The sequence below is a fragment of the Phocoena phocoena genome, chromosome 7 (assembly GCF_963924675.1).
Source record: "Phocoena phocoena chromosome 7, mPhoPho1.1, whole genome shotgun sequence".
Taxonomy (NCBI): Eukaryota; Metazoa; Chordata; class Mammalia; order Artiodactyla; family Phocoenidae; genus Phocoena; species Phocoena phocoena.
In genome coordinates this window covers 5,849,329-5,866,573 of record NC_089225.1, presented here as the reverse complement: position 1 = coordinate 5,866,573, position 17,245 = coordinate 5,849,329, and the positions used below count along the sequence as shown (strand labels likewise).

Sequence of the window (17,245 nt, the reverse complement as noted above, 5' to 3'; positions counted from 1 at the left end):
TTCTGCCCTCTCACCACCATCAACCCTATGTGCTGCAGCAGCAGTTCCCAAACTTTTGCATAAGAATAACTTGGGGAGCTTTGGAGGAAAACATACAGATTTTTGTGCTTCTCACCTCCAGATATTAATACAGTAAGCTTGGGGAAGAGGTCAAAGAATCTGCATTTTGACATCTAATCCAAGTGATTCTAACCGCACATTATAATTTTACTGCAGACACATGGAACCACTAACTTCACTGTTACCTCCATGCTTTTACCTCACCTTGTCCTTTTCATACCTCAACACTAGGCAAAAATACCCCCTTCCTGAAGCCTCTTCCATCCTCCTCTCTAGGTAGAATGGACTCTGCCCAATATAATGTGACAGTTCACAACGTGGACTTTAGTGTCGGTAAGACCTGGGGTCCAAACACTAGCTCGCAGCCACCTTCTACTGTGTAATCTAGGGAAATTTTCTTAACTTCTCAAAACCTCAATTCCTCAATATGACAGAGTCAGAAATAGTTTCTATAACTTAGAGGGCCGTTCAGAGGACCAAATGCATGTAATGTAGTTAGCATGTGCCTGTGAGCATTCAATACATGTTGTTAATCATTTATAACAAAAATATCTTATTAATTACAAAACATTCACCCTTCAAGACTCAGCTCAAATACATCATCTATGAAGGCTGAGCTGGTCAGTCATTCCTTCTTACATGTCCCCATAGCATCCTGTATCTCTACTTCACTGAAAGGTGATTTTTTACACATTTACCTTCATAATATGATTGAATAAATGACCTTAAGATCAAAAAACTATCTTTTACCTTCAGTATACAGAAGATACTCAAATTAAATTCACTGAAATAAAACAAACCCACAAGACAATGCTTAACAAAAAAGAACCAAAGCAAAACAATATTCTTCTCCTCAATTTGGTAGACTCAAAGACAAAGGCTGAAACCTAACACAAAAAAAAGAAGTGTAGATGGAATCAAAAGAACTGATAAGAAATAGGGTAAACAAGGACGGCAAAAACCAACAAGAATCTTCTACGGGCTCTGATCTACTCCCCATAGGAATACTTTCCTTATACTAGCACAGCCTCTCTGTGGAAAGATCCAAATGACCGCAGACTGCCATCTTTACTCAATTCAAAGTAAGGTTGGAGCTAACAGGGCTGTCACCAACTTCAATGACAGATGGATGGTTGTGCCCACTAGGCTTTGCCTACAGTCAGAAAACAAGGAGAAACTACGTGCCATTTCCAAACAACCTCTTCCTCGATTGTCCCACATACTACTTTTTTCCTGTGAGAACCTCAGGAAGGGAACACTACTTTTCTATGCAGATGAAATCTACAAGCTGTATTTTAATTTTATTTTTTTAAAGTTTTCTTTTTTTAAAAAATTTATTTATTTATATTTATTTTTGGCTGTGCTGGGTCTTCCTTTCTGTGCGAGGGCTTTCTCTAGTTGCGGCGAGCGGGGGCCACTCTTCATCGCGGTGCGCGGGCCTCTCACTGTCACAGCCTCTCTTGTCGCGGAGCACAGGCTCCAGACATGCAGGCTCAGTAGTTGTGGCTCACGGGCCCAGTCGCTCCGCGGCATGTGGGATCTTCCCAGAACAGGGCTCGAACCCGTGTCCCCTGCATTAAGCAGGCAGATTCTCAACCACTGTGCCACCAGGGAAGCCCGACAAGCTGTATTTTTAAATGCTTATTACCTTCAATGTATTTCTGTGGAATAAAAACCAGCTGACCACAACCCACAAGTAATTTCACACTGTTCAAGAGAATTTTTTTTTTTTTTTTGGCCGCACCTTGCAGCATGTGGGACCTTAGTTCTCAGAACAGGGATCGAACCCATGCCCTCTGCCCTGGAAGTGTGGCGTCTTAACCATTGGACTACCAGTGAAGTCCCCAAGAGAATATTCAAGTAAAACAACAAAAAAATTGGAACTGGTAACTAGTTATAACTAGGTCACATTCATGCTCAAATTGCTTTATTAAAAAATGTGTTTCCAGTGATGACTATTCAAAACATTTTTTAAAAAATCATTCCCCTTTTCCCTATCTGCCCTACCGTCAACATTGTGTGAAGATTCTGAGTTCTCAAAATGCTCTACACAGAATAAATATACTTGAAAACTCCCCTGATATTCATATCCCTATATTTAGAAACCTAGCCCAAAAGATGTTAATAACCTAGAAACAAATAATTTAAATATGTAATCAACTTATTACTGCAATTGCTTATATATACATTTCTTTAAGAAACCAGGCCTAAACTTAAGAATATTATTTTTAAATTTCATTTCATAAGGTAAGTCTCTTTTGCTTTAAAACAGTGGGCCTCAACCTCATAAAGATTAACTCTTAACTAGCCCCCTAAGAAATAATCTGCCTAATTACTATAGAGGCTAATTGTAAAATAATTAAAGGAAATCAGATTATGTCCCCTCAAAATATGCCTCTGACATAAAAATTTTGATCTGAAGGCAATTAATAAGCAGTAAACACAAGAGTAGCTCTCTCTGTCTTCCCTCCTTTTCCTTCAAAAGGCAGGATATTCCCATTACTGGAGACAGACTGTCATTAGCCCAAAGACACCAGAAGAGCAATCAGCAAACAAACTTTACTACGTTAGTTTCTTCCCATATATTTACCTTCGCACTCTGTCACCCTTGGAAGCCTAGAACTGCTTTCCTTTGTCCTGTCACTTCTCCACAAAATTATTACTCTTTGTTGAAGATGTTATATAAACTAGAATTCTACGCTACTGCTTTGAGTTACTCTCTGTTGAGTTTTCTCCTGTGTGATGCATGCTGCACGTGTTAATCAACTCGGTTTTTTTTCACTTGTTAATGTCTTTTTGTGAAAGAATTCCAGCTGAAAACCTAAGATGGGTACGGGTAAAATTTTGCCTCCCCTACATAACTGCTATTACAATTTTCAGAGCTGCTACATAAGTTTTACTTAGCCCTCATAATAATTATTTTAACCCACTGTCAAGATGGTGGAGCTAAGGCTCAGAGATGAAATAATTTTTCTAGGAGCTGACAGTCATTATGGTTATTAAGTGGCAAAGCCAATATATGAAACTGCACTGTGGCCATCACACTGCCTTTCACTCTGAAGAGCTATGCAAATACAAAATTTTATCATCATCACCTAAGAGAGATTTGCTGTTATACCATCTAACCCAAACAATTCTTCAGTATCATCTTCCATTAAGCTATCCCACTTTCCAGGTCACAACACTCATTCTTGAAATATAACAAGTCCTTCTCAATTCTAGGCCTTTGAACCTGCGGCTCTCTCCAGCTAGAATCATCACCAGCACCCCTAACCGGCTTCTCCATCTGGCAATAATGTCAGACTCGTTCCTCAGAGTCCACTCAGCCCACCCTCCCATCCTCCCATGGCCCTTTGTATGTGCCCTTTCTGTAATTTTAAAGTATATTTTAAATTATTTGACGCATGCTAGTAAAAATAGGTAACCATATAAAATGATGGGACAGTTATTCTAACTATTCTCCCTTTGATTTTAAATGTGCCAACACAGGAAAGTATAAAGAAAATTAAAATCACCTTTAATAACCCAAAGATCACCATCATTTCTAATTTTTACAAGGAATTTCTTCCCAATCTTTTCTTTGTGTTAATTTACTTTAAAAAAGTAAACAAGGATCTAGAATCACAATTAATTTAATGGCTGTAACACACTGAATTCTCCCATGTCACAAAATATTCTTTGAAAACAATCTGAATGGACGCATTGCCATTCTTACAAATGTTCTATTTATATTTTAATCACTAGTTTTTTATATTGCTGGATACTTCTTGTTTCCTTTCTTATGCTTTCTACACATCATTTGTCCATTTCAGTGTTCTCAGCCTAAGGGTAGCTCTAGGTTCTCCCCTAAGGGGGCATTTGTGAATGCGAGGGACCATTTTTGGTTGGCAATGACTGGAGAGGATATGTTACTACCATTTTATTTAATGTTTGGGAACCAAGATACTAAATGTCCTGCAATATACAGGCCTGCCTCCAAATGCCAACAGTTGGCTTACTCAGAATCACCTGTTTAGGAAAGCAGCACTGGGCTGCTCTCCATGCAGAGGAGGCCACAGACAGGACCCACACACACACAGGCAGGAGACCCAGTGAGATGAAAGAGCCAAATGGCCTGAACAGAGACTGTGGTAATAGACAAGTAAAGCATCCTGGGTTCTTCTGGAATGTGAATTGGGGAATATGGAGAGGTTTGACCAATGATTAGAAGAGATAAAAATGAAGCCAGATGAGGACTTCTGATATGAAAATGAAAAGCTCTGCTGACCCACTCTCCAGTGAAACTGGTTAAAAGTATTTAAAAACAACTATTCAAAACCCCTGGAAATGGTCCTAAAGACAAAGAGAGAATAAAGAAACATCTATCCAAGAAGATCTACAAAATTTTGGTAAGAGAAGCAGAAGTATCTGGTATCTGAACCAAGACCATTCCTCACTTTCAACTTCACAGCTCAGTCAGAAAGGCTCTACTCCAGGCTGTTGCAGCCAAAAACAAAGGGCACTCTTTCCCTCTAGCTTCCAGGGGCAGGGTGTCTTCCCAGGAAGAGCCCGATATCAGCATTTCTCATTCTGCCTCCAGCTACCTGCTGCTGAAGGTAAGTTCCAGGCAAATGTAGTCGCAAGTGGGGGCTCCCATCTTCTGCCCAGCACTCAATCACAGTAAGAAGGCTCTGCTTTGGGTACAGCACACTGACAATACTGGGGCCCTGATCACCCTTGCCCCAATTTGTGTGACAGTGGTTCCATGCCAAGAGAGGCAAGCCAGGAGCACCTCAGGCTGCTATCAAATCCCCACTGCACACTGAGAGCTCGGCTTCTAGAACTGGGATGTCACTCAGAAAGAAACCTGCCGTCACCCTCTCCCCACCCCCTACCACAAACTCCAGAGCCCCGGCTCAGAGATTTTGCTTGGGGAAAAAGCAGGCAGTAAAGTAGATAGCTTCTAATTTTCCCCCAAAGAAACCAACTCCATTTGTAACCAAGCTTGGGGACGTTCAGGCTAAGGCACTTTCACTAACACTGGAAACTGGTGGAAGGCACTTAGAAGGAGATTCAAAATACAGAATAAACTGTAGGCCAGCTAGTTTGCAGGAGATAACCAGGTAATAATACAGCTGGGAGGAGCCATCCTGAGGTCAAAACAAAGCAAACACAGACCTCAGAAATTATTCCTTCAAAGGAGCCAGAATTTGATTAGACTAACTTGTTGAGCAATTTATGCCACAGGGCATGGCTGGAAATAACAGAGCCATCAGTGGAGGTTTTTTTTGGTTTTTTTTTTTTGCGGTACGCGGGCCTCCCACTGTTGTGGCCTCTCCCGTTGCGGAGCACAGGCTCCAGGCGCGCAGGCTCAGCGGCCATGGCTCGCGGGCCCAGCCGCTCCGCGGCATGTGGGATCTTCCCGGACCGGGGCACGAACCCGTGTCCCCTGCATCGGCAGGCGGACTCCCAACCACTGCGCCACCAGGGAAGCCCCATCAGTGGAGTTTTAACAGCTGATTGTGGTCAGAGAAAGAGCAAAAAAGAGCCCTACTAATACCACTGTCATCCCAGGCGACTGTGAGCATGTCCCAAACTGCACATCTCTGAGGATGCAACACCAGAGACTTAAAACCGTGGGTGAGGGAACAGTATTCACTAAAATCATCCAGCTAGTCACTAAACAATTACTCTAACATGTCCAGTTTCCAACAATAAATTAAAAGGCATGCAAAGAAACTGGAAAGTATGACCCATAACCAGGAAAAAAGCAGGCAATAGAAACTGCCTGTGTGAGCAACCAGATATCAGATTTATCAGGAAAAGACTTCAAAGTGGCCATTTGTAAACATGTTAAAAAAAATAAAGGCATGATGACAATATCATATCAAATAGAGAATATATATAGAAATAGAAATTTGACTAATCACCTATAAGAGTAACCCAGTAAGATTAACAGCTGACTCCTCAATGGAAAAACTGGAGGCAGAAAGCAGTGGGATAACATATTCTAAGTGTTGAAATAAAAACTATCAACTAAGAATCCTATAACCAACAAAGCTATCTTTCAAAAATAATTAACAAAAAAGAAATGAAAACTTTTGTAGATAACCAAGAAAAGGAAAGAATTTGTCAAGCAGACCCACCATACAAGAACTGCTAAAGGAAGTTCTTCAGGCTGAAAGCAAGTGACCTCAGTGAATCCACATGAAAAAACAATAAGCACCAGTAAAGGTAACTGTGTAATTATGAAAGACAGTATAAATGCATATTCTTTCCTTTCTTAATTTAACTGATTTATTTAACAGTTGCATAAAGTAATATGTATATACTGTATTGCTGGACCTGTAATACCTAAGACCAACGACAGTAGAAAGAAGGTGGGTGGGAACAAACCTGTATTACACTAAGGAAATAACTTCTATAACAATGCATTGTTGGATTTTAGCATTAATAAATATAATATGTATAACAATAATATTATAAAAAGAGAAAAAGAATAAGAGCCACATAGTACTAACCTTACTATATACCATTGGAATTAAGCTACTATAAATCTGAAGCTGATTCTGATTAATATATGTGGTAAACCGTAGAGCTACCACTAAAAAAAAAAAAAAACCTCAAAACCATAGTAAAAATATTATTAAAGAAATTAAAATTGCACAGAGTATTAAAAATATAACTACAATAATTTGTTAACGAGTACACTAGAGAAAAAGACAAAGTGTGACATCAAAAACATAAAATGTGGGGGAGAGCAAAAATGTGTAACTTTAGCATGTACTTGAAGTTATCAGCTTAAAATAGACTGGTATAAGATATTTTACATAAGCCTCATGGTAACCCACAAAGCAAAAAGGTATACTAGATATACAAAAAATTTTTTTTAAGTAATCTAAGCATACCGCTCACAGAAAATCATCAAACCACAAAGGAAGAGAGCGGGGAGAAGGAAAAAAGGAATGAGAAAACAAAGAACAAAATGGCAATAATAAGACCCTACCTATCAATATTTACTTTAAATGTAAATGGACTCAATTCTTCAACCAAATGATAGAGTGGTTAAATGGATGGGAAAAACAAAAACAAAAACTGAACTATATGCTGTCTACAAGAGACTCACTTCAGCTTTTAGGACACACGCAGACTGAAAAAAAAAGGATGGAAAAAGATATTCCATGCAAATGGAAACCAAATGAAAGCAGGGGTAGCTATATTTATAATCAGAGAAAATAGACTTTTAGCCAAAAACTATAATAAGATACAAAGAAAGTCATTATATTGTATAATGATAATAGAGTTAATCCAACAAGAGGATTTACCATTTGTAAATATTTATGCACCCAACATCAGAGCACCTAAATATTAACAGACCTAAAGGAAGAAATAAACTATCAACACAATAACAGTAGGGAACTTCAATGCCTCACTTTCAACAATGGATAGATCATCCAGACAGAAAATCAATAAGGAAATATTGGGCCTAAACCACACGTTAGGCCAAATGGACTGAACAGACATTTACAGAACGTTCCATCCAACAGGAGCAGAGTACACATTCTTCTCGAGTGCACACGAACAATCTCGAGTACAGATCATACGTCAGGCCACAAAGTAAGTCCTAATAAATTTAAGAAGATTGAAGTCATACCAAACTTCTTTTCCGACCACAATGGTATGAAAGTAGAAATGAGTATGAGAAGTACAAGAAGAAAACTGAAAATTTCACAAACATGTGGAGATCAAACATCATGTTGCTAAACAACCAATGAGTAAAAGAAGAATTCAAAACGTATCTTGAGACAAATGAAAATGGAAATATTGATATAACATACCAAAATTTATGGAATACAGCAAAGCAGTTCTAGGACGGAAGCTTACAGCAATAAATGCCTACATAAAAAAAAAAAATCTCTCAAATATCAACTTTACACCCCAAGGAACTAGAAAAAAGAAACTAAGCCCAAAATTATTAGAAGAAAAAAAAATAACAAAAATCAGAGCAGAAATAAATGAAATAGAGACTAAAAAGACAATAGAAAGGTCAATAAAATTAAGACCTCTTTTTTTACAAAAGATAAACAAATAGACAAACCTTTAGCTAGACTTACCAAGGAAAAAAAGAGGACGGAAAGAAAACTATAAAGGAAAGAGGAGACATTACAATTGATACCACACAAACACAGAGAATAATAAAAACTAAGAACTGTATGCTGAGAAATTGGACAATCTGTAAGAAATGGATAAGTTCCTAGAAACATACAAGCTACTAAGATTGAATCATGAAGAAACAGAAAATCTAAATAGACTGATTACTGTGAAGAGATGGAATCAGTAATCAAAAACCATCCAACATAGAAAAGTTCAGGACCAGATGGCTTTACTGGTGAATTCCACCAAACATTTAAAGAAGAATTAATACCAGTCCTTCTCAAAGAGTGCCAAAAAATTGAAGAGGAGGGAGCACTTCCAAACTCATTTTATGAAGCCAGCATTACCCTGATACCAAAATCAGACATGGACACAAGAAAGGAAAATTACAGGTCAATATCCTTGATGAACATAGATGCAAAAATCCTCTACAAATTATCAACAAACCAAATTCAGCAATACATTAAAAGAATCATACACCATGGTCAAATGGGATTTATTCCAGGGATGCAAGGATGGTTCAACATCCACAAATCAATCAATGTGATATACCATATTAACAAAATGAAAGCTAAAAATCACATGGTCATCTCAACAGATGCAAAAAAAAAAAGTAATTCAACGTTGATTCATGACAAAAACTCTTAACAAACTGGGTAAAGAGAGAATGTATCTCAACATAATAAAGGCCATATGACAAGCCCACAGCCAACATCACACTCAATGGTGCAAAGGTGTAAGCTTTTCCTCTAAGATCAGGAACAAGGCAAGAATGCCCACTCTCACCACTTTTATACAACACAGTATTGGAAGGCTTAGCAATTAGGCAAGAAAAAGAAAAGGCATCCGAATCAGAAAGGAAGATGTAACATGGTCTTTATTTGCAGATGACATAATATATAGAGAAAACCCTAAAGACTCCACCAGAAAACTGATAGAACTAATCAATGAATTCAGTAAAATTGTAGGATACAAATCAATATACAAAAATCTGTTGCACTTCTTTACACTAACAATGAACTATAAAAAGAAATTAAAAAAACAATCCCATCTATAATTGCCTCAAAAAGAGTAAAAGAATCTAGGAATAAATTTAACAAGGAGAGTACACTGAAAACTGTAAGACACTGATAAAAAAAAATTGAAGACACAAATAAAAAGAAAGCTATTATGTGCTTATGGATTAGAAAAATTGATATTGTTAAAATGACCATACTACCCAAAGCAATCTACAGATTTAATGCAATCCATTTCAAAATTATGACATTTTTCAAAAAACTAGAAAAAATAATCCTAAAATCTCTATGGAACCACAGAAGATACTGAATAGCCAAAACAATCTTGAGAAAGAACAAATCCAGAGGCGTTATATGCCCAGATCTCAAACTATATTACGAAGCTACAGTAGTCAAAACAGTGTTAACAATGGCATAGAAAACAGACACATAGATCGACCGAACAGAATAGAGAGCCCAGAAACAAACCCATGGATATATGGTCAAATGATCTACAACAAAGGAGCCAAGAATATACAATGAGAAAGAATAGTCTCTTCAATAAATGGTGTTGGGAAAAGTGGACAGCTACATGAAAAAGAATCAAACTGGATTACTTTCACACCATATACAATAGTATACTCAAAATGGGTTAAAAACTTAAATGTAAGACCTAAAACCATAAAACTCCTAGAAGAAAACATATGCAGTGCACTCTCTGACACTGGTCTTAGCAATGTTTTTTGGATATGTCTCCTCAGGAAAGGGAAACAAAAGCTAAAGTAAACAAAGGAACTATATCAAACTAAAAGTTTGCATAGCAAAGGAAACTATCAACAAAACAAAAAGGCCGCCTACTTAATAGAATATTTGCAAAAAATATATCTGATAAGGGGTTAATATCCAAAATACACAAAGAATTCATACAACTCAACATTAAAAAAACAAATAACCCAATAACAAAATGGGCAGAGGATCTGAATAGACATTTGGCCAAAGAAGTCATACAGACAGCCAACAGACACATGAAAAGATCAATCATCATCACGGAAATGCACATCAAAGCTACAATATTACCTCACACCAGCTCTTATGGCGCAGTGGTTGAGAGTCCTCCTGCCGATGCAGGGGACACGGGTTTGTGCCCCGGTCTGGGAAGATCCCACATGCCGTGGAGCCGCTGGGCCCATGAGCCACGGCCGCTGAGCCTGCGCATCCAGAGCCTGTGCTCCGCAATGGGAGAGGCCACAACAGTGAGAGGCCAGCGTACCGCAAAGAAAAAAAAAAAAAGACAAGAAATAACAAGTGTTGGGGAGGATGGGGAGGAAAGGGAACACTTGTGCACTGTTGGTGGAAATGTAAACTGATGCAGCAAATGTGAAAAACAGTAGCAGCAACTTAAATGTCCATCAATTGACAAAGGGATAAACAAAATATGGTATATCCAAAGAATGGAATATTACTGATCACAAAAAGGAATGAAGTACTGATACATGCTACAACTTGGATAAACATTGAAAGCATTAAGTGAAAGAAGCCAGTCACAAAAGACCACATGTTATGTAGTTCCATTCATATGAAATGTCCAGAACAAGGAGGGGTTGGGGGGTGGGGGTGATAAGGAGGTAACAGCTAAAGGGTTTCTTTTCAATGTGATGAAAATATTCTAAAATTGACTATGGTGATGGCGGTACTACTGTGAATACACTAAAGACCACTGAAATGTATACTTTAAAATGGGTGAATTGTATGGTATGTAAATTTATCTCAATAAAGATATTTGAAAAAAAAAAGTGATATTTTTAAAAGTCAAATTTCACACAAAAATCCATGATGAAAAAAATATCAAAATTTAAATACTAGCATACATACGACTAAGTTTTCCTTTTGCTTCAGGCTCCAATATGGACCAGTAAAGCACTGTTACTGATCCTGACTTTAAGATTTTGATTTTTTTTATCATATTTTTTGCATTGTTTTAAAATATTATCTTGATCTTTTTTAAGTTTCCTTAGAGATCTAAAGAAACACATGCAGAATGAGTATTATAGATAAAATGAATTAAAAAACAAACCAAAAAAACAAACCACAACTAGCCTGAACTCCAAAATGCAAACGGGAAAAACATTATTTGGAAAAATCACGTTGTGAGTACCATCTTGCAGCAGGCAAAACAATGCCCCCACAAAAGATGTCCACATCCTAATCCCCAGAACATGTAGATATGCAAAAGGGATGTGCAGATGTAATTAAGGATAGGAAGATTACCCTGGATTATCTGAGTAGGCCCAGTATAATTACAAAGGGTCCTTATGGGAGGGAGGCAGAAGGGTCAGAGTAAGAGACAGACATGTGAGAACACAAGCAAAGGTCTGAGAGATTTAAAGATGCTACAGTTCTAGCTTTGAAGATGGAGGAAGAAGCCATATGCCAAGGCCTGTACAGCTAGAGAAGGCAAGGGAGCAGATTCTCCCTTAGAGAAGGAACACAACCCTGGTGCCACCTTGATTTTAACCCAGTGAGACCCACTTTGGACTTCTGACGTCCAGAATTGTAAGAAACAAATCTCTGTTTTTTAAGCCACTAAATTTATATCAGGTTGCTATGGCAGCAACAGGAAACTAATACACATCTTTTAAGCTTGGGGGCTATAACCTGCACTGCTCCATTTAATATAACTGTACTCTTTCAAGGGTACAATTGGCACTCAAACTACTAGAAGTTTAGCAAATTAGGATAACCCTCCTGGAGGGGAAAATCTACGAAAAGCACAAAAATATGTTCATGGCAGACTTCATTTATAACAGCTAAACAGTCTAAATGTTAATAATCAGGAAACTGTTGAATAATAGCCCATCCATATTATGAAATATTATGCAACCATTAAAAATTACACTTAGTGGGAATCTTTAACGACATGGGGAAATACTTAAGTATAATGTTAAGTGAAGAGATAAAAATGTTATATTGATACGTAACATATATAGTAAAAACACAAGTAACTTAAAATGTATACATACGTTCTATATAAGGAGAACAAAAATGCAGGAGAAATAATGTAAAAAAGTTAATAGTCATTTCTGTGACAGGAGTATGCTGACTTCAATTTTCTTCTTTAAACTTTTATATGATTTCCAAATTTTCAACATGCACATTTATTTATTTAGAATCCATCTCATTAAAAAAGTAGTTGAAAAAAAGAAAGTCAACACTACATTTATAACTGAAGCATGAAGCCATCAGTCAATCTCCTGATGCTGTTTTCCAAAATGGAAAGTTAAGATATTATACACTAAATAAACTGTAACAATGTTTATGTTATCAAATAATTTCTACCTATCAATTACATTTTAATTAGAATTTAGTCTAAATGCTTAAGAGTGTACCAAAAACTGAATGACGTCAAAATAACTAAAAGATAAGCCTTCCTCCCACTTCTTTTTTTTTTTTTGTTTGTTTTTTTTTTGTTTTTTTTTTTTTTTTTTTGCGGTACGCGGGCCTCTCACTGTTGTGGCCTCTCCCGTTGCGGAGCACAGGCTCCGAACGCGCAGGCTCGGAGGCCATGGCTCATGTGGGATCTTCCCGGACTGGGGCACAAACCCGTGTCCCCTGCATCGGCAGGCGGACTCTCAACCACTGCGCCACCAGGGAAGCCCAGCCTTCCTCCCACTTCTGATCTCACCTGCCCCCTATTTATTCTAGCCACAACGGCTACCACCTTAGATCTTTGTTAGGAATGTTCATCCCCTACATAGACACGTGCTATTCCTTCACCTCCTCCCACATCTTGATTCAAACGTCACTTTCTCAGTAAGGCCTACGTGTACCTCCCTATTTAACACTAAAGCCTGCCCTCCACCTTGGCACCCTTCACTCTGTTCAAACTTTCTTCTTTCTCCACAGCATTTATCACCTCCTAACAAACTACAATTTTTAAAAAGAAGTGTGGAGGGCTTCCCTGGTGGCGCAGTGATTAAGAATCTGCCTGCCAATACAGACAGGGGACACGGATTTGGCCCTGGTCCGGGAAGATCCCACATGTTGCAGAGCAACTAAGCCCATGCGCCACAGCTACTGAGCCTGCGCTCTAGAGCCCACAAGCCACAACTACTGAGCCCGCGTGCCACAACTACTGAAGGCTGCACGCCTAGAGCCCGTCCTCCGCAACAAAAGAAGCCACCACAATGAGAAGCCCGCTCACCACAACAAAGAGTAGCCCCCGTTCGCTGCAACTAGAGAAAGCCCGTGTGCGGCAACGAAGACCCAATGCAGCCAAAAATAAAAATTTTTTTAAAAAAAGTGTATATTGTTTAATGTCTTTCTCCCCCTGCTGGAAAATAAATCCAAGGAGAGGATTTTCGTGGCAGTGGAACCTCATTTAGTCACTCAAAAGAGCCTGACACATAGCAGGTGCTCAAAAAATATCTGTTGGATATATGAATATACTAGTGATATGTCAAAGGACAGAGTCAGTAATACAATCTCTAACAACTGCATCTACTACTTAAAATTGGACAACTTTCTGTGCATGTGTAGTCAAGCAGAATATATGGTATATTGGCCATCTTCATCATTCCTACGTTTCAGTTTGTGTTTACCAAAAACTTACACCTGAATTATTGGAAAAAGTCCCAATTTTATTTTGTTAACATTGTGCAGTACAGACTGTATAACCAGGGAAGCAAATTAAAATCATATCAATTTAATAGGTGATAACCACCATAACTTTCTATTTCAACTGATGTCTCTTCAGATTGCAAATCCACACTGCCCCACTAAGACATCATTCTGGGAATGGGGAAGCCTAGTCAAATATCAAAAGCCTGGCCTATTTTCTGAATCAATAAGCACAGTTGAAACTGCCTGATATCCAAAATGGGACTCAATCAATACTTATTTCCCTGTGATTTCATAAGTAACCAGACTATCCCTATTTATTTACTTTTAAAGCAGTTATCTATCATTTTTGAAGGGTTTGCAGCCTAGACCCTAAGACAGGGTCTCTACAACTCCTAAATAAAACAGGTCTCATAGAATACGCAAGGGAAAAGCCTCCCCAAAGATGTTGTTTAGCCAATACCTCTGAATGACGTTCTACACTTCCAGTGTCCGATCCAGAGTGCTGCTCATTTACATCATCCTCAACGTCTGACCCTGAATCCCGTTCATCCTGTACTGGGGTAGCGCCACCATCATCTGCTTAAAAATAAAACAAAAACCCACTTAAGGTGTAAGATGGACGACATCTACAACCGAAATGAACACAATGAATCAAGAAAAATGTAAGAGCAAGAACAAGTGTAAGAGCACTGATGAACATTAACTAATGATGCTAATTTGGGAATAAGACAACAGTACAATACTTACATAAATACCAATAATCATAACTTGTATTGTTGACACATGTGGCAGCGAGAATATATCATTAAAGGAATATGAAGCTTAATAAATATCACTAAGGACCAAGTCAACAAACTAAAGTGTGCACTTTATTTCAACTTTATGTTAAAATAACTGAGTCTATTTTCTCCATAGCACTTACTTACCACCTTCTGATGTACTACATGACTTTCCAAGTTAGTTTGGTTTAATGTGCTTCTCTCCTCGCTTGAATGAAAGTGCCAAAAGAACAGGGATTTTTGGTTCACTGCTGAATCCCTGGAGCCCAGAACACTGTCTGGTACAGTATTTGTTTATGAATGAAGAACACAAGGAACTCCAGTCCAGAAATAGTGTAAACTCCTTAAAGTAAAGCATATACTACTATACTATTATAAAACGAATTGTTACCTACCTTTAACCAATACTTTAAAAATACAAAGTAAAATTGTACTGAGAGGAATTTAGAGTTGTTGGAGAATATGGGAAGCCTTGGTTAGGAGTTTACTAAAAATAAATAAATTTTTAAAAATGAAGCACTCAACTATAGGAAAATCAAAAAAATGTGTAAGAATGAAACCAGTATCATACTAATGAGCTTCTCTACTTAGCTAAGGAGTAAATAATATATATATTTAATATTTAATATTCGTATCATATAGTCATAATAAAAAATTCTGAAGTGTAATGAAAACGTATGCTTCAATGGTTAGAATATGGGGGAAAGAGGGCACAGAGAGGCTAAGACCCTGTCCTAGCACAACAGGAAATCGTTACACAATGCCTAAAAATGATGCAACGAGATAGCATAAGTTAGGAATACAGGGATGAACGTCAAAAAATGGCTAAAAAAATGAAAAGTCAGGAAATTGCTAACTTTTCATGGCTTTCAGCCCGTTATATACACATATTACATACGATTACTTATTTAAAAGTAATTTAAAAACACAAATGAACTGACAACTATTTTTGAAAACATCAGGAAACCGTTTAAAGCAAAACAGCAGTATGTGTTTGGAAACGTGTTTGCAGTCACTACTATTCGCCGTCACGTAATAAGGAATCGAAGTGAACTCAAAACACAACGGAGTAATTAACGCTTAGAAAATTATTTAAGCTCTTTTGATAGAGAATACTCAATGGAACCAGGACACAACAGGAAAGCAAAAGTAACGTTTTTATTCCCCACGAGGTTCTGCCTTATTCGTCTTTGGATCTCCGGTGGCTAGCACGGTGTTAGCGGGGCGGGGGGGGGGGGGCCGTGTTTACAGACTAAACAGGAAAAGAAAGGAGAACTTCAGTGAGGAGAAAGGGGAAAGATCTCAAGGTGAAGGAAAGGAACAAAAATCGCTAGTAAGCCCCAGAGGAACACGCCTTATTGTAAAATATGTATACAACTCAAATACGGGTCCTACGTGTTTGTTCTTTAATGGGAGAAACTAGTTTGCAGGCGAGATCAAACTAGTACCAACTCCTAGTGAAAAGTCTACATAAGATCCTGCAACCCCACTGAACAGCTAACTCCCTCGGATTCTCGAAAATCACTCTCAACTCCTGAAAAAAATCCCCTATCAGTAGACCTTCCCTCGTACTTTGCACACAGTGTTTGATGTATGGAAGTGGCTCCCTAATGCAGCAACGTCCTTCGCCGATTCAGAAGACAACTGTCCCTCTAAAATCCCCTCTCCGAGGTTCTAACTTCGGGGGCCGCAGCCCGTCGGCGGGCTCTCAGCGCTCAGCCTCACTCCACGTTAGACCCAGTCGGCGGAGGGAAAGTCTCCGGGGCGTCCCTCCCCTCCCCACCCCTCCCCCGCGGGAGTGCGAGGCCAAGCCCGGCCAAATAACCGCTCCGCCCCCAGCCCTGTCCCCTAGGTCCGGGCCCCACCTGACTGGTCGCCGCTGTAATATTCCGAGTCCATGGCAGGCGGGTCTCGGCGGGGAGTGTCTGCGCCCCGCGCCGCCCCCGTCACCTCCTTCCCGGCTCTGTGACCACCGACGGCGCGGCCCGGTGCTCAGAGGCTCCCACCCGACTAGAGGCCTTGGAGGTTGCGGAGATTAAGGCAGCAACAGCTGCAGACGCGAACAATTCGACCTAGAAAGCCCGGGCAGGCGAGGCCGTACCCGGAAGGCTGGCAAGGTGTGTGGGTCACCGCACTACTTCCCAGAAGCACCTCTAGGGCCAAAATGGCGCCTGCCCACGACCCTCAAAAGAATTCAGTGCGCAGGCGCCGTCACCTGTCATCCGGCCAATGAGAAGGCGCAACGGTAATGACGCACGACACGACCGGAAAGGAGACTACTGGGAAAATTGAGCGGGAGCCGCGGCTGCGGTTAAAACCTTCTCTTGGAGGAACCTGGCCTGTTCCCCATGGAGATGATAATGTTACTGTATGGGTTCTCCGTCCGCGCCTTGTTCGAGGACCTTCTAGTTTACTCTTCTGAAAAATGAAGACCCGGTAAAATTAAATTTTCCATCAGACAGAAATTAACTTGTTCCCATCATGCAGCGAGGCGCTTGATTCCCGCCCTTAGCACGGAGAGGAAGTGGCGCATTGCCCTCTGGGACTTGTAGTTCGGAACCTGGCGAGGTAGGCTGAGTTACCAAGTGGCATGAACAAAAGGGCCTCTTTTCAAGGCATTTTTCTTCCTTTCATTTTAAAAATAACGACTTAACTTTC

General features: G+C 39.3%; 1 protein-coding gene across 2 annotated transcripts in view; it reads right to left on the bottom strand.

Moving 5' to 3' along the window:
• Positions 1-16,486, bottom strand: part of IWS1 (interacts with SUPT6H, CTD assembly factor 1) — a 50,815-nt gene extending 34,329 nt beyond the window's left edge. For both annotated transcript variants that reach the window (XM_065880827.1, XM_065880828.1), the window contains exons 1-2: positions 16,453-16,486; positions 14,269-14,384 (exon numbers count right to left, since the gene is read on the bottom strand). In XM_065880827.1, the coding sequence (XP_065736899.1) occupies positions 14,269-14,384; positions 16,453-16,486 (150 nt within the window). The remainder of the gene's footprint in view (positions 1-14,268; positions 14,385-16,452) is intronic.
• Between the last annotated feature and the right edge of the window lie 759 nt (positions 16,487-17,245).